Source organism: Otolemur garnettii, unplaced genomic scaffold (assembly GCF_000181295.1).
Source record: "Otolemur garnettii isolate 467f Iridium unplaced genomic scaffold, OtoGar3 scaffold00004, whole genome shotgun sequence".
Lineage (NCBI taxonomy): Eukaryota > Metazoa > Chordata > Mammalia > Primates > Galagidae > Otolemur > Otolemur garnettii.
This window is the reverse complement of record NW_003852399.1, coordinates 23,305,390-23,327,945: the sequence shown is the minus strand read 5'-3', so window position 1 is coordinate 23,327,945 and position 22,556 is coordinate 23,305,390. Positions and strand designations below refer to the sequence as shown.

At 35.6% G+C, this 22,556-nt stretch overlaps 1 protein-coding gene across 19 annotated transcripts in view; it reads left to right on the top strand.

Moving 5' to 3' along the window:
- Positions 1-22,556, top strand: part of RIMS2 (regulating synaptic membrane exocytosis 2) — a 597,279-nt gene that overhangs the window by 187,872 nt on the left and 386,851 nt on the right. For 18 of the 19 annotated variants that reach the window (XM_023517386.1, XM_023517366.1, XM_023517393.1 and 15 more), the window contains one exon: positions 5,504-5,814. In XM_023517386.1, coding sequence (XP_023373154.1) covers positions 5,504-5,814 — 311 coding nt within the window. Of the gene's footprint in view, positions 1-5,503; positions 5,815-7,473; positions 7,477-22,556 lie in introns of all 19 variants that reach the window. The other variant, XM_023517385.1, reaches the window with a different exon arrangement.

The window sequence follows — 22,556 nt, the reverse complement described above, 5'->3', positions numbered from 1 at the left end:
GAATTAGATAAGGTGCGGTTTGTAGCAGCAGAAACTATACAGAATACCTAGATACTTCCTTTGAGAATAGCTAAGAAAGGTGTAGAATTATCATAGAGAATTTATCTAAAGGAGTAACTTATCAGACTAAAATTTGGTGGGTGGCTTTAATCCTTTCAGATCCCTATGTGAACATAATGTTTTTCCTATTCTGCTTTGATGACAGACATGTTTGTGTGTGTTTGTTGGCCTGCTCTGCTGCTGGAGCCTATCTGCTGAGCCTGTCTCCTCATGTAGTTCCAATTCTAGCCAACAGTTGGCGTAGGTTGTGCTCTTTCTGTATCTCTGCAGGCCAAATGTTTTGATGTGAACAGATGATCACATCTGTTGTATTTGTGTGATTGTTCTTGTATGGAAAATAGCCTATGTTCTTGTATGGAAAATAGACTTGTGTATGTTCTTGTAGGAAAATAGCTTCCAAATAAATAATAGCTGGAAAATATGCAGGTGGCAAAAATTTGGATTGGAAAGCCTTTTAAAGAAAAATCTGCCAAGTGTACTATTGAGGAAAACCAGATAAAAAGTAGAGAAATAAACAAGGTACATTTCTTTGTAAGTAATTTTTCAGAGCCATAACAGCCAACTTAGAAGAGTTTGTAACAACTAAGACTTGGAAATGGTCAATGTTAAAGCTTCTTATGTTGCTTTTTACCTCCCAAGAGTTTTGTGGAAGATGTCATCAGACTTTCCTTTTTCATCCTATAAAAGTAAGATGCTATACATACAGTTCATGAGGAATCTTGGAAAATCTTGTTCCTTGTCTCAGGGGTATCAGATGGCAGGGGGGGATCTGTGGCCTTGGGCCACATTTGGCTTTCTGGATCCTTGAGTGAGGCCCCTTTGACTGAATCCAAATTTTACAGAACAAATCCAGAACACATCCTGGACTAGTACATCAGCTTTCAAAATCTACCATGGCAGTGCTTAGGGAGGAGCTTGTAGGTCAGTAGCCTGAATTGCACTTGAAATCTGCCTTTTCGGCAACAGAGGCACCATGGACCTGATGATGTGAACATTTTAGGATAATACTTTGCTTGGGCCTCTCTGGATTTCCAGGCCTCTTGCAGATCTCCTGTGTATGCTGTTTTATTTCAAATGTAGTCTGAGCAGGAGAAGAAGGCATCAAGGGATCTATGGTGTGAATGTATTCCTTGTGGCATTGTCATAATTATAATATAAACAATATTTGTACCATTATTTCCATACTTTAAACTCTACTGCAAAGTCTATGTCTATTAGCTGTGTTCACCAGCTCTTAGAATATTGTCTGGCATATACTAGCCATTTAGTTAATATTGTATAAATGAATGAATAATTAATGAATTAATGTTAATAGTTATTTGCCTATCTATAAATAAATTCTAATTTTATGGTCTGAATTAATTTTTACATAAATTATAGCTTCATCTAAGTTTGTCTGCTAATACTGAATGTAATATTATTCTTTTAGTAGAATGTAGTGAATATATTATAGTCAGTGATATGTCTGTAAATGCTAACAACCAATTCTCTGTTAGAAAAATCTTTGATTTGTGGGGTTTTCCAATTTCCTCCAACTAGATACACCCTCTATGGCTGATTTCAAGCTAATCTACATTACTTCGTGGAATATGGAGTTGGGGAGAAGTATGTAAAATTGGTTCTCTTGTGTCAGTGAACAACATTTAAGTTCTTTATTATCCACATGTAGCCATGCATGTTTCTAAGGTATTTTTAATGACAATCATCACAAAATACAGTTGTGTGTTATCTTAGTTGATTAAAGGATTCTGTTAGTGAAAGTCCTGTAATTTTATTCTCAAATTAGTTATAGACATTAATCATTTCATAGCCACTTAAAGAAAAAGCATCTCGTAGCACATTCATGTGTTTGTGAGAGGTAGTTCAGTGTCATTAATTTATAAGTTAAGTTGCTGTGTGTGTGCTGCAAGTGGAAATGTCAGTTCTTCTATACATGACTTAATGTGGGGATGCAGTCTGAGCAATGCCATCATTAAGTAATTTCATCCTACAAACATCATAGTGTACTTACACAAACCTAGGTAGTATGGCCTACTACACACCTAGGCTATATTGTAAAACCTATTGCTCTGAGGCTACAAACCTGTACAGCAGGTTACTGTACTTGAATACTGTACATTTGAATGTCAAAAAATGCTAATTATTTGTGTATCTAAACCTATCTAACCAGGAAAGGTACAGTATAAAAAAATGGTATTATAATCTTAAGGGACCACTGTTGTATATATGGTTTGTTGTTGATCAAACTGTTATTATGCCATACATGACTGTTATTGAGGTGAATGGATTTAGGATTTCTGATCTTTAAAGATTAATAAACTATTAATCTAAGAGTTGGAGGAGATGGTAAAAAAAGAATAGAAAGGTAACCTGGGTTTAGAAAATGAATATGAAGTTACTAGGACATAGCAGTTTATGAGGGAACAAATAGTCTATTCAGAAAAAGAGCAACCAATGTGGCTACTCTAGTGACTTTGAGAAGGATCTCAATGGATGGAGAGTCTTTAATAAGACTCAGACATTATCCTTTGTACCTTATACTCATTTACCTCATTAATATTCACTGGATATTAACAGATGAGGAAAACAAAGTCTGTCATACTTCTGAACCCTTTTCTCATTTTGGGCTGCACAGAAATGATACTGCTTGTACAATTAATGGTTTACACTAACTAAACTGATAAGGCTGCTCCTGGACTCCTTTGGCCTTGTCTCGCTACTCTGAGGAGCACACTCACAACCCATTTAACATACCGAACTGGGAATCTCTTTCCTACACAAGTGGTTCTCAAACTTTAGCAAACATCAGAATTACCTGGAGTATCCCCCCCCCCCCAAAAAAAAATCACATTGGTGGGCTCTGTCCCAGAGTTGCTGATTCAGGGGGTCTGAGGAGGGACCTGGGAATTTGCATTTTTAGGTATTCTTAAGTAATACTGATGATGCTGTATCAGAGCTATTCTTTGAGAATATCTGCTCTAAAAGATGTTAAGTAAACTGATTACCTTGTGACAAATAATAAAGTAGCAAAAGATTGTTTCTGTAGATGATAGTGATTAAATAACTGTCTATCTCACAAACTCATTTCTATTTCATTGTTAATTACCAGACACAAAAGGATGATACTTTTCAGTACTCTGTGACTCATTCTAGACATATTCATACATTAGAATCACTTAGCATATATTATTGCTGAAGCATGAATAGTAATTTGTTTAAACAGAAAATTGACATTCAAACTTCATTTATTTTTACATTATTTTGTGGTTCTGTGATAGTGTGTACCTTTTACTTTGCAAAGTAGATCTGCAATACCTGCATTCGTCACAAGATGGCATCAAAAGGCTAAAGATCTTGGTTGATGTTTGCTTTCTGAGATTAAAGGGTTAGCTATGTTTATATTTCTTACCTATTCAAGCCAATGACAGCTAAAGAAATTTAAAGTATGAGGTACTCATTTTTCTTCGATTTGAGCGAGATGCTGGTATTTTCATCTGAAAAACACTTTCTGATTTACTTTAAAAAATGGCACTATGTTGATGTTATTGATGAGCAGTTCATTTAAAAGTTGATGAAACAAATACGGGGATGATGATATCAAATGTATTGCTATATTTTTCCCAGAAGAACTTCAAATAAATTTAAGTTGGCATACATTTAGGAGAGCTTACTATTCTGTGATCTATAAAGTAATACTGTGCTAATAGAAGATACAGTTCGTACCTTCAATGAATTTCAAATTTAACTGGGAAAACAGTAAGGTATATATAATTCAATGAGAGAACAAAATAATAAAAAGTGATCAAGTACAAAGTTGTGTGATAAGACCTGTACAAATAATATGAACTGGATAATGGGCAGTTAAAGGAAAAATTTAAATGATATTTTTTTACAAAAACATTCTTGTATCAGTTGAAAACACCATGTTGAACCTTTCCTTTACTGGGATTATCTATAGTGTTATAACTTATTTAAATGTGAGAAAAAGTTTAGTAACCTGGAGGGCTGAGTAAGATTCAGTATTTGACACAAAACTTCAGCAAATACTCACTTGAAATATAAACTCACATTTTATTTCATGACAATATGATTTTTTCCTCATTAATTGAGAAATATTTTTCAGAAGAGAATGAAAGGTATTTTTGTTACAAAGACATTAATTATAAGATACTTAGATTTCTAGAGTTTTAAAAACATGTCTATTGAAAAATCAAAAGTAGAATGGTCATTACCAGGGGCTGTAGGAAGGAGGAAAAGGGGTGATGCTGTTTAATGGGCTTACAGAGTTTCAGTTTTGCAAGGAAAAGGAAAGTTTTGCAGATGTTTCACAATAATGTACATATACTTAACACTACTGAGATGAGTACTTAAAAATGGTTAAAATGGTAAGTTTTGTGTTAACATTTTGTATCACTATAAAAAATTTGAGTGTCTTACTATAAATTATGAGCAGTTAATAGATTTTTATTGAAGGTCAACAATGTTGCTAGATTTCTTTTAGCCTTAGGAGCTACTTAAAAGAAATAAAAGCCCCTTTAAGAAGCATGTAATATAACTGGTGATAGAAGATTAATATTAACAGCTAGTTTGCTGGAAGTCTAATATATACCAGGTAACGTGCTAGACATTGTATATAAATTATTTCTAATCTTCAGTATTCAAAACAATATATCCCCATTTTACCTTTTTTTATTCTTTCTTTCTTTCTTTCTTTTTTTTTTATTGAGACAGGGTCTAACTATGTTGCTTAGGCTAAAGTGTAGTGGTATCGTTATAGCTCACTGCAACTGTGAACTCCTGGGCTCAAGTGATCCGCTTGCCTCAGCCTCCCAGGTATCTGGGATTATAGGGACATGTCAACATGCCTGTATAATTGTTCAGTTTTTTATAGAGATGGACTCTCACTCTTGCTCAGGCTGTTCTTGAACTCCCAGACCCCAAACTTCCTGCACTGGCTTCCCTGTGTGCTAGGATTATAGGCATGAGACACTATACCTGGCCTTTGTTTCCTTACTTTATCGTAAAGGAAATGAAGTTTCAGAGATATGAAGGCTCAGTATCTTATTGAAGGTTGCAACGTTTCTAACCTTGGAATTTTTATTTAAAGCCTACTGTCTAGCTTTGAAACCCATTTCCTGTGTATTATATGCCATACCTCTAATTTAAATAAAAATAATTAAAGAATACAAATGAGCAACCAGTAATTTGTCACTTTAGGTTGGTATTTTTACTGTCAATAAATGTCATTGATCAATAGAATTATTCTGACAGGGTTAAAAGAAAGGATACATTATTTAATTTATGGTAGTAGATAATTTGGATTACATTTTAACTTCAGAAGGATAACCATATAATTTTTTGTTGGCTTGAATTTTGTCTTCCTTTTTATTTGTTTTTACCTTTTGGGATCACTAATTTCTTTTCCCTGTGTCTTCACATACAGGTTATGTGGGTATGTAATTTGTGCCGAAAACAACAAGAAATCCTCACGAAATCAGGAGCATGGTTTTATAATAGTGGATCTAATACACCACAGCAACCTGATCAAAAGGTTCTTCGAGGACTAAGAAATGAGGAGGCTCCTCAGGAGAAGAAAGCAAAACTACATGAGCAGGCCCAGCTGCAAAGACCCTCAGGTGACTTATCTGTACCTGCAGTGGAGAAAAGTCGATCTCATGGGCTCACAAGACAGGATTCTATTAAAAATGGGTCAGGCGTGAAGCACCAAATTGCCGGTGACATAGCTTCAGACAGGTAAACATTTTATTTGATCTTTAGGTAAATGTATTCTTTTTAATCTTCATTTCGACCAGAAATAAAAATATGTGAAATGTTTAGGCAACAGTGAGTAGCCTAAATGTGATGTAAATCGTTATATGTTTTTTATAAATGCTGTATGTGATGTTCAGGACTTGAGCTGTCATAGGTTTGAATTATCTTCAGTTTGATGTGGGAATGTTAGGTTATCAGCTAGATAGAAATAAAGAAGTGAAGTAAAATAGGGAACTTAGATAGGAGGTTACTATCATAGGAAAGATAAACTGGGATAGGAGCACTGAAAATGAAGAAGAGTTGGTTTTAAGATACTTATAGAGTTTGGATTGATGGGATTAACTGCAAGTGGGTCTTAAGAGAATGGGGAGGTAAATGATGCCTCCAAAGGTTCTATCCTGGACTGAAGGGTGATAGGGTTATTGAAGCAAGTAAACGTGTTTATAGGTTTATAGTGAAGAATTTGGTGAGATGGGTATGTCCATGGGCTAACTGTGTTGTAACTATTTTGATTCAGTTCTATGAGCTTCTCTATGTTTAAAGGCTAAACTCTTAAAAATAGTATATAAGGTTCTTAATTTCTTTTTTTGAAAGAGGGAAAATGGAAGATTATCATGGGAAATAATTATTTTCTATACTTATTCCTGTGTTTGAATAACATATTTTTTTAAAAAAATCTATTTTATATTATTGCTATTGCTGAGAAGTGGCAGGTGCATTTCTGTGAACAAGTACAAAAGTCTTGCATTTTTGTAAAAACAGATATAATTTCTACTTAGAGCACAGTGGGTTACAAGGTATCAGTTACAATAAGTAAGACAACTGGGGATCACTTTAGATAGTGCTTAAAGTCATCACTTTGATGTGTTGCTATGTCTTGAGAGAATAATGAAATGATGTCTACACCAGTTCTTTTGCAAAACAGCAAAATTGAAAGAGAACATGCACTCTTTGAGGAAAGCAGTGGTGGTTTCATGACTGAACTACTGTTTATGTATCTTAGGGTAGTGTATTAGATTGTTGGCTTGAATTTTGGTCTCCTTTTTTATTTGCTTTTACCTTTTGGAATCACTAATTTCTTTTCCCTGTGTCTTCACATACAGGTTATGTGGGTATGTAATTTGTGCCGAAAACAACAAGAAATCCTCAACTAAATCAGGAGCATGGTTTTATAATAATGGACCTAATATACCACTGCAACCTGATCAAAAGGTTCTGTGGTGTATTTAAGATTAGAGGACTGCTTTAAATTGAGATCCATCATGTTAGCTGAAAAAGATTTGAGTACAATTTATCTTCAAGGCAATCCTGGGCACCCTCAGTAAGGGAGCGTGAAAACTATTCAGTTAATAGAATAGTTTAGAATAGAATAGTTTAATAGTTAATAGAATAGTTTAGTTTCTATTCAGTTAATAGAAAGGACACAACTCTTGGTACATTCAAGAACTAGTTACCTCTTTTGGCAATCATCTTTATCTTAAGGGGAGTCGTAGGACAAAGGTAGAATGACCTCAGAGTTATCCCATATAATAGGAAGGGAAGCTGGAGTATGTATCTGTCTACTCTCGTTTTATTTTGATTCATGAGTTGTTATTACAATTCTCTGGAACTCACTGACTGTGAATGCTCCTTTGGCAGGAGAAAGTACCCACTGTCACAGATCCTTACAGTAAGGAGACTACTGGTAGGAAATGGTGAATGTAGGTGGAATGGATGCTGCCAATATTTGTTGCAATATCTAAAAGTCCCTAAAATGGCAACTACAATGGTCGAGGTATATGACAAAAATAGAAAGGCAATAACCAGTGGAGATAGAGTTAAAAAAAATGAATGAACAAGTGAATAAGTAAAATAGATAATGGGAACATAGACTCATTCTTTAAAAACTAGATAGCTGCATGACAGATTTTTTTTCCCTAGAGCTTTAAGTAGTTAGGTTTAGGGAGAAGAAAAGGAAATACTGAAACATAGGTCACACAATAGAATATTAGGTTTTGGAATGCATTTCATCAGGAGGTTGTGCACATTAACACTAAATTTAATAGAAAATGTCTGACTAAAGACTTTGGATGCCAGTTTTCCTCAGGAGGAAGAACCAGAATTAAAAGTGGATAATCCTGACTCAAGAGGAGGATGTTAGAGTATAACAGAGAACTCATGGGAAGAATGTGGGGCACAGAAGAAGGAAGCAAGAGGCTGGCAGAGATTAGCTGGGGACTCTGAGGGACTTGGTATTTTGAGGGAATGTTTTGGCTCTCCTTTCACTTACAGTGGACTGCTGGTATCCAAACTATTGGAGAGCTCCTCTGCCTTCACTAAACCAAACACTGGTGTGGGCAGTAGTTTGGGGACTTCTTGTGGGCATTGTACAGGACTATAAACTTAGGCTGGGTGGCAGGGTGCCATACTTGGGATGCAGCTGTCATGACACTGTGTCCTGCCCAAGAAACCTCAGTCCTTGTGTACCTAAATCACAGGCACCCTTGTGGATATCCAACCTTTTGGCTTTTCTGGGCCTCACATTAAGTACACAATGAAAGTTGATGAGAAAAAAAAAATTAGTGCATCATTTTCATAGTATCTGACACCACAGATAAGCAAAAAGTCCACATGTAGCTTGTAGGCCAGTGAGTTGGACACCCCAGTAAGCCTGCTATCAGGGAAGCGAGTGCACAGGGCTTATTGGACCCAGGGGAGTTGCAGGGTTCCCAGTGGTCTAGTCCTCAGGGAGCGTGCTTCTAAGGGAACAGAAAGTGAAGCAAACTAAGGGAATACTCCCTGGAACTGAGAAAACCAGAGTATGTGCTTTTCTGAGCTGAGAACTCCCTTTTCCTGGTCTGGGAATGGCGGGCTACTTCCAGCAGAGACACAAATGCTGTGCTTGGCTCTGCAAGGAAGGAGTATGATTCCATCTCAGCCAGCCAAGTGGCCTCAGTATGTAGGCCAATGTGTGGATAGCGGGATAGACTTCCCTTTGGTGCAGATGTAGCTCACGGGTGCAGTAGATGACTTTTCTGGGACCTTACGGGGTGACTGAATCCCCAATGGCAGTATGGTCACCTGGCCTGGGTTTGCATGAAAGGCAGAAGAACACCCCTCACCCCCACCCCCCAAACCATCACTACGTTTGCACTGAGTGGCAGTGTTCCTGCAGCGGAGAACAGGAGAGCTGGGGAACTTTTATTTTTGGCCAAGGGAGGAGCCTTTGTACCACAGCAGGAGTGAGATAGCAGGAGGAGCAGGAATCTTTTGTGACTTTTATGACTTTGCAGCCTAGAGGTAAAGAGCAGTGTCTAACTGAACTGAGCATCCCCAGCACTAGGATGGGGTGACAGATGTGACAGGGAAACAAATTGTATTTCTGCTTGTCTGTGGTGTTGTGGCAGCCCCTTCCTTGCCATGCTAAAACCTTTGGTATGTTTCAGGACATCCCACACCACCCATGTCAGGACTAGTGCTTGTTCAGGACACTGGAGGACCCCAAGGAAGGCTTGCCTCGTCCAGGGCCACCCTGGTTCTGCCCCCACCTCAACCCGGTGATAAGCAGGGAGCTCAGGCTACTGAACATTCCACAGAACAGCCTTTAGCAGCTGAGAGCTTCTGGTAAACAAAGATCAAGCATAAAACTAACTGCAATCACCTTCTGCTGATGTGGCGGTTGAACTGCACAACCTAATACAAAATCTGCTGACACAAGTGCACAGTGCTTAGGAAGGAGATAAACTTCTTGAGATCTTGTTAGCCCCTTAAGAGTCTGTGAACCTACTCATGTGACCAGGACATTGCTACTATAATCAGCATTTGAAAAGCTATCACAATAAGACTATCTATAACCAAAGAGTTCATAGGGAAGTACTTCCTCAACTTGATAAAGAACTTCTACAAAACTCCTATGGCTAACATTATTCTTAATAAGGACAAACTAGATGTCTTTCCACTAAGATTAGGAATAAAATAAAATGAGTTAGTATGTTAGTATGATCCCCCAAAGGATCATATTGTCAATGGATCCTAACCAGGCCTTGTGTCATGGATTACACTTAGAATCCCAGCACTTTCGGAGGCTTGGATTGCTTGAAGCCAAGAGTTCAAAACCAGCCTGGGCAGTATAGTCAGTCCCTGTCTTTACCAAATATATTAAAAAGATTTATGTTGGCATGGTGGCATGTGCTTGTAGTTCCAACTACTCAGGAGCCTGAGGCAACAGGATTGCTTGAATCCAGGCATTTGAGGTTGTTATGAGCTATGATTGTGCCACTGCATTCCAACCTGGGCAACAGAGTGAGACCCTGTTCCTTAAAAAAGAAAAAAAAAGGATCATAACCAAATTAAACTTTGAAATGCTAGATATAGAATCTAAAATAATGATTTTAAAGAAGCTCAGTGAGGCCTAAGAAATATCTGAAAATCAATACAAGGAATCAGAAGATCAATTCAGGATATGAATTAAAAGATTTACCAAGGTGATAGATATTAAAAAAAGAACTTATAGAAATGAAAAATCATTGAAGGAATTATAAAATGCACTTGAAAGCTTTAACAGTAGACTAGACCAAGCAGAAGAAAGAATCTCAGAATCTGAAGACACATTTTTCAAATTAATCCAGTCAGCTACAAAGAAAAAGGAGTTTTAAAAAATGAACAGTGAAAAGTATCAGCTCACAAGATAGGATTCTAGTAAAAATGGGTCAGGCATGAAGCACAAAATTGCCAGTCACATAGCTTCAGACGGGTAAATATTTTGTTTGATCTTTAGGTAAACATATTATTCATTCCAAATAGAAATAAAAATACATGAAATGTTTAGGCAACAGTGAGTAGCCTAAATATAATTTAAATGCTCATATATTTTTTGTAAAAGCTGTATGTGATTGATGTTCAGGACTCGAGCTGTCATAGGTTAGAACTATCTTCAGTTTGATGTGGGAATATTAGTAGTAAGAGTAAAAAGTGAGAAGAGAAATAAAAGATATGATAGAATCGAAGAATGGAAGAGCTTTTCTCTGTACTATATCCATGGAAATGGCATTGATAAGCAGAAAGACAAAAGAGGGATCATTTCAGCTTTTGAATAAGAATAAAGCTGTATTTATCATTGTTGCCACCAGATGGCGAAGGTGCACACTGAAATTCTGTTACGATTCTGTACTGTTTCACCTGAACCAGTTGCAGAGACCGTTAGACTTTCAAGTCGATTAAGGTGACAGTTGAGACTGTGGAAAACAAGACTTCTCATGTTATCATTGCCTTCTGTATTCAAATATGATATTTATTCCCAAATGTTTATCTCTACTTCTGAGATCTCCATGTATCAGACTTAGATTTACAAATGCAAGTTTTACGGTATCACCGTTTATTACCCAAATACTCCAAAATCAAAATTTTTGGAATATAAGTGTATACTCCCTCCCAGAGTAGCAGATTTGTCATACCCTTGCCCACTTATCCTGCTGTCCAAGAAAAGATACTTAGGTATCATCTTCTAATCCTCTTCCTATTGACTTTCCTATTATGTTTATTTATGTTTTTGGTAAATTTCATCCCTGCCATGTATTTTCTATCCAGCTCTTCCTTTCCAAAAGGGATACTGTCTTTGCTTTTGTTTAGGCATTAACTTTGTTTTTTGCCTTTGGCTTTCTGCTTCTCAGCTTTATTTACTTCTCACCTTATTCTACTTTGTTTCCTGAGCTATGAAGTTAAAGTACGAATGAGATGAAGTTATTCATTTGCTCACTTTTGATGTCTCCTCATTTTGCACTCAAAGTTCAAATTTTTAGCTTTCTATGTGAAATGAATTATTTATTGAGTACCTATAATGGTTTTAGGCTTTGTGGGAAAAAATTTAAGGCATTTAATTTTAGTTTCCATAATGTATAAAGTAGTATTTAAGATACCCTTTTTTAAACTGAAATATTTTTTCAAGATCCCAAAATTAGAGATAGTTTCAATTGAAACATAAGTTTTTCTAATTTAAAAGCCTGTCATTCTAATTTTTGAGGCTGTTATCTATCCTTTTTGACTTCATCTCCCACCACTTTTTTACTTTATCCCAAGCAATTTATAATCTCGTGATAGTAGATAAATAAAGAATTAAAAATTTCATCTTCAAAGTTTCTAGTATTTGCTCCTACTAGTCCTCTTTAGCTAAAATTCTATTCTAGCTATGCATGTGTTAATTCAACAAATAACTTGGTGAGTATTGTGTGTCAGATAGATTTCTAGATGCTGAGTGTATAGCAGTGGACAGAATGGACAGAGTTTTTCACACAAATTACTTTTTAGTTAGGAAAGAATAAAAAAGAAAGAAAGAACTAGTGTATTGCATGCATAACAGTATAAATTGAGTTCTATGCATTTGGCTGTACAGATTATCAGAACAGAACTCCAGGGGGCACCATTCACCTAGATGTGAATGCCACAGTTTGGCGCTCCATACTTTTGAGGTTTGGTGACAAGTGCTATGGAGAAAAGTAATTCTTGGGCAGCGGGAAAGGGATTTATTTATTTATTTGGAGGGGTGGGGTGAGACGGTTAACAATTTTAAGGAGGAAGTGAGAAGGCCTTACTTAAAACTGAGTTAAGACTTAAAGAAGCTGAAGAATTAAGACCTGGGGCTCTGTGAGGGAAGGGCACTCCAGGCAGGAGAAATGACAAGCACCAAGATCCTTAAATGAGGGTGTGAATTGACATCTGCCTACATCTTTGTTTTTTCTTCAAAGCCAAGCTCAGGTTTTCCTACTTATGTGTACCCTTCCTGTATTTTTTCCAGCAAGAATTATATTTTTATTTACAAAGGGTGACTATTAAAGCATGTGCCACTTACTACATTTATTGCCAATGTTTCTGCTTTTTTCTTACTTAATTTTGAGCAACCTGAGAGCATACTGTCTTCTACATCTTTGTGTCAATACATACCTAGTTTAGTTTCTCGAAACAGTATGGGCTCTATGAGTATTAATTGAATCGGAATAAATGGAAAAATAATGAATCCCTAAAAATCTAGTAGATAATAAGTTATCTTTTCCATTTTTTTAACCAGTTACCATTATCCTGTGTTTACAAAATTGAATTTATTTAAAGAATCAGGTAATTTTCTCTGCCTCTTAATCTCATTTTCCCCCAATGCCTTTGTAAAGTTATGTTAATAGGAATAAAGGAATTAAGCTATTGGTTGCTATGTTTAAGATGAATATCTAGTATTCTGTTAAGTGAGTTAACGTATTTTTAAAGAAATTCATTTGCCTATTTGCTTTGACCTGCCACACTTTAGCTTCACTTTAAAGAATTATACTTTAAAATCTTGCTGTTTTCCATGCTGTTATATATTTGGGTAGGGTCACCTAAGTTCCAGTTTGTTACAGCCAGGTCTGATTTACACATGTTGTCCTAGCCTAATTATTATTATTATTTTTTTGAGACAGAGCCTCAAGCTATTCCCTTGGGTAGAGTGCTATGGGCATCACAGCTCACAACAACCTCCAACTCCTGGGCTCAAGCGAGTCTCCTGCCTCTGCCTCCCAAGTAGCTGGGACCACAGATGTCCGCATAATGCCTGGCTATTTTTTGGTTGCAGCCATCATTGTTCTTTGGTGGGCCCGGGCTAGATTTGAACCCACCACCTTGGGTGTATGTGGCTGGTGCCTTAGCCACTTGAGCCACAGGTGCCGAGCCCCTAGCCTAATTATTAAGAGCACTGTTTTTGCTCTCAAAAGTATTCTGATATTAACAATGAATTACATGTCCTTTTGACTCCCTTAAAAGTTTTCTGTGTGATATCTAGTATACAATACTGTGCAGTGCTTATTAGCTTTACTGTAAGTTTCTGATGGAAGTACACTGCAACAAATATTACTTCAGGTACTTAGTCTACACTATTTACTGAATATATATTTTATCTGTAACAGTTTATATGGAGAAATACAAAAGACAAAAATACAAGGATGCTCTGAGCCATATGAATTTATAATCTAATAAGTAAGCAGGATAACGATGTAGTTATATAAACCTAAATATTTGAGATTAGCAAATGTAAATATATCAAAATATATGTAAAAGTAGTCAGGAATTAAATGAACAAATTTAAATGATAGAGCCAAATAGGCAGTCTGGGGGAGGTTTATAGATTTGTTAAAACTTCAACAAAAGTTTAACAAAGGAATTTTAAAAAACAAGGCACAGCATGGTATAAAAATAGTAGGAAAGCAAAGTAGTGTAATGTAGAAGTTCCTAGGTTATCAGTATTTCTTCTGCCACTCTTATTTTATTTTATTTCAGTTTATTTTGGTTCTCAGGTAAAGTGAATTTTGTTGATCTTATTTATCAGTTTATGGCCCTTTAGTGACCTGTGTAAGACTCCTCTATTATGTTTTCCCCATCTAAATGTGTGTCTTGGATAATACACAATGTTGCTTTGTGTATGTATGTTTTTTAAATTTCATAAACGATTTGCTTTAGATCTTACATTTTAAAAGATTTATTCATTTGGGAATATCAGTTTATTGTGTCAGATTGCTGTTTGTGGTAGACAGAATAATGGCCTAAAAATCTTCAGTACCTGATCTCTGGAACTTCTCCTGTGAATATGTTACTTTATGTGGCAAAAGAGGATGGGAAACCTGTAGCCTCCAGGCCACATGTGGCCCTCCAGATCCCCAAGTGTTGCCTCTTGACTGGGAGAAATTCAAAGCAGGAGGGAGAATCAATCGGCTATTGTTGATTTTGAAGATGGAAGAAAAGGGTCATGAGTCAAAGAATTTGGCAGCCTCTAGAAGCTGGGAACTATCCTCAATTTGTTCTCAGTAAAATGGGGGCACTTAGTCCTACGACTACAAGGAATTGAATTTTTCCAAAAACTTGAATAACCAAAAAATGTGTTCTCCTCTGAACCTCCAAAAAGAAACTCAGCCAGCACCTTAATTTTGGTCACATGATGCTACCAGACTTTCTGACCTACAAAACTATAAGACAACACACTCGTGTTTTAAAGCACTGAATTTGTGTTAATACAAACACCGTGTGCTTACATTGACAACACTGTAAAGGTTTTATAATCTTTGTATATCAGTGTCTCACAGTTGTGTTTGTATTGACATGTGGTGAGTTCTTGATGAATGGTGTTCATTATTGTTATTGTGTGTTTTTGTGTGCTGTATAATCACAGCTCTGATGGTCATTTCAGAGAAAGTTTTATTAGGCGTTATGGTGTATGTCTGTAGTCCCAGCTACTTAAGAGGCTGAGGCAGGAGGATTGCTTGAACCCAGGGAGTCTGAGGTTGCTGTGAGCTAGGCTGATGCTATGGCACTCTAGCCTGGTCAACAGAATGACAAACAAACAAATAAACAAACAAACAAAAAACAGGAAAAGAGTCTTAATATTCCTTTGAAGGGTGGACTAGGCACTGGCATGAGTGCATATCTTCCCAAGGGGAGTACTTTGAAGGTGACTGTAGTTAATATTTAGCAGTGAGATATGTAGCATTTTATCTAGGATGAGTCCACCAACCTAATTGTCATACCTTATATGTAATTGGGACATTTGTGAGCTCGCTATTCTATTCCATTGGTCTATTTATTTATTCTGTGACACACTGCAAAGTGTGAACTACACTTTGATTTTTAAAAAATATTCTTTGGGATTTTTGTTTTTTTTTACAGTGATGATTGTGTCCCCTGGAATGAAGAAAGCCTTATGACTTACTTTTCAAGTTGTAAAACTTTTCAAGTTTTCAAGAATTAAATTGCCTTTTCTTGTATTGTTTTAATTGGCTAGTGCCTTCACTAACAATGTTAAGTAGAATTGATGAGAGTGACATCTTTGGCTTGTTTCCTATTTTAGGGTGAATGCTTTGGGTCTTCACAATCAAGTGTGTTGTTAGCTGTAAGTTTTTCATGGATGTCCTTTATTAGATTAAGAAGATTCTATTCTATTACTAGCTTGCAGAGGATTTTTTTCAAGAGTGATTGTGAAATTTTTTCGAGTTTTTTCTGCCTGTATTGGGATGATAATAGGGCTTTTCTTTTGTAGTCTGCTTATTTGGTGAATTATACTGATTTTTTTTTCAAATGTTGTACTAACCTTGTATTCCTAAAATACCTCAAGATGGTATTAATATTATTCTATTTATACATGGCTGGGTTTTATTTACTAATTATTTTGTTAGGAAATTTGATAAATTTATGTTCATGAGAAAAGAGTGGCATATAGTTTACTTTTCTTGTAACATCCTTGGTTTTGTTATCTGAAGAATGCTGCCTTCATAAATTAGTTAGGAAGAGATCTTCTATATTCACTTTTCTGGAAGTTGTGTAGAGCTGTTAGTATTTCTTCTTTAAATGTTTGGTAGGATTTTCCTGGGATGCCATTTGGGACTGGAGTTTTTTTGTAGCTAGGTTTTTAAAGACTATGACTTCATTTTCTTCAGTGGATATAGAATTATTCAGGTCACTTATTCCTGAACGTATGGCTATTTATTTCTTTATTTAGAGACAGGGTCTTGTTCTGTTGCCCAAGCTAGAGTGCAGTGGCACAATCATAGCTATCAGCAACCTCAAACACAAGCAATCCTCCCACCTCAGCCTCCTCAGTAGCTAGGACTACAACAGATAACTATCTGACTTTTTTTCTTTTTTTTTTTGGCTGGGGCTGGGTTTGAATCCGCCACCTCTGGCATATGGGGCTGGTGCCTTACTCTTTTGAGCCACAGGCACCACCCCTATCTAACTTTTTATTATAATATTTTATAAAGGCGATGTCTCTCTATGTTGGTCAGGCTAGTCTCTCTATATTGCTCAGGCTAGTCTGGAACTCCTGGCCTCAAGCAATCCTCTCACCAAAGTGCTGGGATTATAGGTGTGACCCACTGTGCCCAGCCTGAGCATATGGATGTTTTTATAGGCTACTTTTGTAAACCATGGTAGATATATTTATTCTGGGTATAAGCATTTGAAAAACATTCTTTTTTTTTTCCTTTTAAAATGTTGGGGAAAGAATAAGACATTTTGATACTTGTGTCAACCTTTTCCATGTTATATGCTGATCTATATTTTATACCTATATTTCATTTCAATTTCAACTCAGCTTTATATCTGCCAATACCTTTGGGATAATTTCAGTGACCATTCCTTTCTCTATGTCTTTGGCTAGAGTTGGTGACTTTTTACTTTTGACCTGGAGACATTCAATCATACTTATTTTTCTTTGCTTTACAGCTTTTCTTTGTAGTCTACTGCCAACTTGTTTTGGTCTTATTATTAAAAGTCTAGGGAATGTAAGACTTGACCAGATTGTTCACTTTCAAAGCAGTTGCTTTTCAGTTATACTTCAACTATTATATGTCACTGTCTCCTATATCAGTGACATTTAATTAACTGAAACACTACTTATTACTTGCTGTTTCTTGACAGTGGGTACAAATTATTTTCAATAACTTTTTTTGGAGCGCCATATATTCATTTGTAATGTATCATTTTGGTATTCATAACATAATAATGTCAAAGAAAAGGCTTTAGTAGTGAAATAAGAAGCAAGGAATCCTAGAAAAACATCAAAGTAGGGGTAATTTTTTTGGTTTTGTTATCCAGCAGCTTTCCAAAAACTGGTGCTGAGACAATTGTAGGTTAACATCAGAATAACTATTTTTGAGACTCTTTAATTTCTTCTAACACTAATGTGTATCTTAGATTACTCAAGTCTCTCATGCATTAAAATACATTATAATAAGTTTTTAACAGATAATTGCATATGTGTCATATAATCTTTTCTGTATAACTGTACGTGTGAATCTATATAGTGGACTATTGGAGTGTATTTCTTCTAGTTGGGCTTCTGTGGTAATGTTAACATTAGATGTTGATTCCTAGATGCCACCTCTTTTCTTACCTTTGGTCTCTTCCGATACACACTAGTAAAGTAGTTCTGATACTGGTCAAGGATATAATAGATAAATGCTACAAAATTGGGCTGCCATACTTAGGTGAAGCAAGGGAAGAGGCTGGTGAGTATAGAAGTGTTTATTTAGATCTGTTAGTAAAGTGAGTAAAGTAGTAATAAATAAAATTGGTTTGAAGTAGATTCCTTCTTTCATTTGCTTCACTGGATACTTTCCTCTCTATATAAAGCTAATGTGCAGGGGATGAACCATTTGCAGAGTACCCTTTGGAAGATTAAAGAGGAGAAAGAGTATTCTTTTCAAGGCTCATGTAAGGTCTAGCCACCTTGTTAGTTTAAAAAAAATTAGGTAGTTGGAGTCAAAGCTTTTAGTGAAAATAAAGATTTGTTTTCATGTTGTATATCTTTAATTATTCAAGGATTCAGACAATTTAAATGTACCAATTCATAATATCATGAATTCAGCATCATGGTAGAGGCTTTGAATTTTTTTATATTCATTTACACTAAAGCATCTGCCCTCATATTCTCTGCCTTCCTGCTTGTTACTATAGATAAACATCCCTGCTTTAACTGTACATAGAGCTTACCCTACTTTTATCTATTCAAAGACATAGCTCCTACAATTCTCTGAAATAAAGTATGGAATTTGGTGGGAGAATATTTAAACATTTATAAGAACAATTGTCATAGTTCAGATTTTTATGCTATAAGTGATAAATAAATAATTTGAATGATTTCATTTTATACTGGGGGCATGACTATGGGTTTTAAACAAATAAGCAGCAGTAGTAATACTACTTGGAGAAAGTAAATTTTCTTATTTTTTATCATGTGTCAAATGTAAAAGGTAGATGTGGTTGTTCTCAAACACTTTGATCTTGGAGCCTCTTTCCTATCTTAATAATGACTGAGGCGGCGCCTGTGGCTCAAAGGAGTAGGGCACCGGCCCCATATGTCAGAGGTGGCGGGTTCAAATCCAGCCCCAGCCAAAAACTGCAAAAAAAAAAAAAAAAAAAAAAAAAAAAAAAAAGAATGACTGAGGTAGGGCAGGTGTGGTGGCTCATGCCTGTAATCCTAGCACTCTTGGAGGCCCAAGTGGGCGGATTGCTTGAGCTCAGGAGTTCCACATCAGCAAAAGTGATATCCTGTCTTTACTGAAAATAGAAAAACTACCTGGGTGTTGTGGCAGGCACCTGTAGTACCAGCTACTCTGGAGACTGAAGCAAAAGGATAGTTTGAGCCCAAGAGTTTGAGGTTGCTGTGAGCTATGATGCCATGGCACTCTACTGAAAGTGACCTAGTGAGACTCTGTCTCAAAAAAAAGACTGAGGGCTTTAAAGAACGTTTGTTTATGTGAATTATGTTTGTGATACTAAAATATGACCCACTTCATGGTAACTAACCATATGTAGAAGACAGAATTATAAGTTGACCTATAATGACCTACCCTTCCTTCAGGTATGTACCAAATCTATCACTTGCTTCTGATTAGTAGAATATGGCAAAGATGATGGGATGATGGGGTTGTAGATCATATGATTACATTACATTATATTTTATTAGACGGTGTCTTAATTGGAGAAAGAAATTTTTCTGCTGGCTTTGTGAGAGGGCCATGTGACAGGAATTGGGGCCGAGGGGCTCTAGAAGCTGAGTAGTTTCTGGCTGGCAGCCACCAAGAAAGTGGGGCCCTCAGCCCTAGAGCCACGAAGAACTGAATTACTACCAACAAACAATTGCATGAGCATGATAAAAGATCTTGAGCTCTAGAAAGAAGCAGAGTCTAGCTGACACCTTCATTACAGCCTTGTGAGACCCTGAGCAAAGGACCCATTTAAACTATACTTGTACTCCTAACCTATGGAAACTGTAAGATAAAAATGTATGCTTTTTTTTAGTCACTAAAAATATGGTGGTTTTTTTTCACAGCAATGGAAAACTAATGCAGGATATTTCAAAGAAAAAAAAAGGAAGAGAAAAAAATTTAGTAGAAAAATGGCATTATTTTACATTTTATGTTACTTTAATAATAGCTTCTGTATTCAGTATATTGAGATACCCCACATGATTTAGCCTTTTGGGAAACTCCACTATACACCTATGAGAGAATGAGTCAAAAAGTCAAATAACATTTTAGTGTTATAAATATAGTTTTGATCTCATAGATCCTCTGAAAGGGGATTGGAGAACCCACTGAGGTCATTATAGTATACTTTTGAAAACTGCTAGGTTTGGGATTAAGTTTTGAGTAGTTTCCTTTTCTACCACCAATAGAATATTTAATTATACTTGGACAGGATTATATAAGGTAACCTAAATTACATAGAACTCTCAGCTTCCTTGCATATTTGTCAGTTAATTTCTGCTTTTGTCCTTGTGTGTGTCGATGTGGTTTATTTCCTCTGCTCCTCATGTTAAGGAAACATGAAAGATCCTTGCTGACTGTAGTTTTTAGTAAGAATATGTTTACTGTATATAATAGACTAGGATGAGGTTTTTCTTGAATTCATCTTGACATATTTTGCAAAGGTGGTATAGCCATTGAGGTTTAGTATAAAGCTCAGGAGGAATTTTTAAAATGCTTTTTTTCCCCTTGTCAGAAATTTATAGAAATTGTCTCATTTAAAAAATATTCATGTGCATCAATTTTTAGGTATGTGTGTTTATGGTTGCAATAATTAATGACAGTACTAGTGCCTATTTCTTGTGTTTTGTTTTAATTTGTGTGATCCATTTTTTATCCTTAGGAATCCTGAAGAATGAATTAATCCCATTCATCTCAAGATAGCTCAGTACATAATAAATTTGCTGTCATCCTAAGATTTGGATCTCAGCTTATTGTTATGAACATTAATATATCATGTGGATTGCTTCTTTAGTAATCTGTGGCTACACTATAGTTTTTTCAAATAACTAAGTCAGTAGAAATAAACAATATAGTGAATAAAATTGTTGTTAACTTATAATCAACTATTTTTATTTTTGTGATATATACCTCAGATTGCTCGTATAATATATTTGGAAGTTTTAGGAATGATTTGGAACTATTTGTCTACAAAGAAGGTCTTTCAAGGTTGGTTTGAAGGTTATTGGTGGAACAGTTCTCACTGTGCTTACCTAATTACACAGTGCTTGAACTGGAAAATTAAACTTTAGGTTGATGTCCCCATCCCTACTAATGCATCGATCTTCCACTTTTTCTTTTTATTTTTTCTTTCTTTTACTGTATTTCCTTCTGAGCATTTTTTGTGTATTTCTTAAATGTCAGCTTTCACCTTATTTTTTCTCTTTAATGTTTTCAAATTCTTACTGAGTTTTCTATTTATCTAATGTCCCTACTCTAATCTTTCTTTTCTCTGCCTAAAACTTAATTTGTGTTGATAGAGTAGGACTAACAGCTGTTAGTTATATCTCTCAGAAAAAGTTAATAATATTTTTTATATGACCCAGATAGCAAGACTAGAGAGTGGAAGAAATAACAGTTGTGATGCAAAATAACTATATTTCACTTCTGTAATGTGTACTTGAAACTCAATTATATACATTAACACACTGTAAGTTTCGAGTTATGATCTAAAAATCTTTATTTGGAAAGTGATAAGAAAACTCTTTCTTTTCTTCGACTTGGTTTATTAATAATTAGAGACATGAGAATGGAGCGATTTTGAAGATTTGACTTTTGTCCTTGTACCATTTCTCTTTCTGCTTAAACATATTTTGATTTGTATGTTAGTGTTTTACTCTCTCAAAAAAGGTGAGATTTGAGAGTTATGTTTATGTCCAAGGCTTAATCTGTTTTTTTTTATTTGTAGTTTTACATGATTTTTTTCTTTTTTAAATTTTCAGGACACTTATAACTATAACATTAACTTACAATTTAAATGAGAGCATCTGTAAGAAGTTGCTGAGGAACAGAGACATAGTAGTACAATGTAAGGATTATTGAACTATGAGTCAGGAGATTTTGATGCTAGTTTTAACTTTACCACCAACCATTTGGAGAGGGAAAAAACACTTTGGCTGAAACAACACATCTCACCTCCTTTTTGTTAAATGGAGGGGTTTAGATTCTATTTTAAATGTGACAGGATATCATTGTAGAATTTACCCATAGGAGGAACAGGACAATTGTTTATGTTTTTTTGTATGGTCTGTTTTTTTATGGAGAATAGATTGTAGGGGATAAGATTAATTCAGCAGGAAGTTAGACTGTTGAAGGAGTCCATGAGAGAGATGTTAGTAGTTTGAAGTAGCATTACAGTAATGAGAAGGAAAATGTTGATGGCTTTGTATTCTGTTTTAAAGATAAAGTTGATAGAAACTGCTGATAGATTGGATATGTGCAGTGGAGTGTGAAAGAAAAAGATCTCAAGAATAACTCCTAGATAAATCATAGTGTTGTTCTAAGATAGGAAAAAATGGGAGGACCAGGTTTGAGTGAGGCTATCAGGAGTTCTATTTGGCCTTGTTATGTTTGAAATGCCTTTTGGAATTCCATTTGGTGATGCAAAATTGACAGATGGTTAAATGAGTCTAAATGTTTCAGAGAACATAAGGGCAAAGATATAATATACAGAAGATGTTTAAAGACATGGGATCTGACTTAGGAAGAGCTTGTAACGGAAGAGAAGGGGTCCATGACATAGCCACAGCAAGACCTTGGACATTCCTAACATTTAAAGATCTAAGAAAGGAGTAAAAACCAGCAAAAGACACTAAGAAAATATTCCTGCTGAGCAAGAAGAAAATCAGGAGATGAAGAAGTCATGGATAGCTTAGCATTAATGTCAGGTGTTATCGAGAAGTCATCTTAAGAAAAGAATAGAGAATTGTC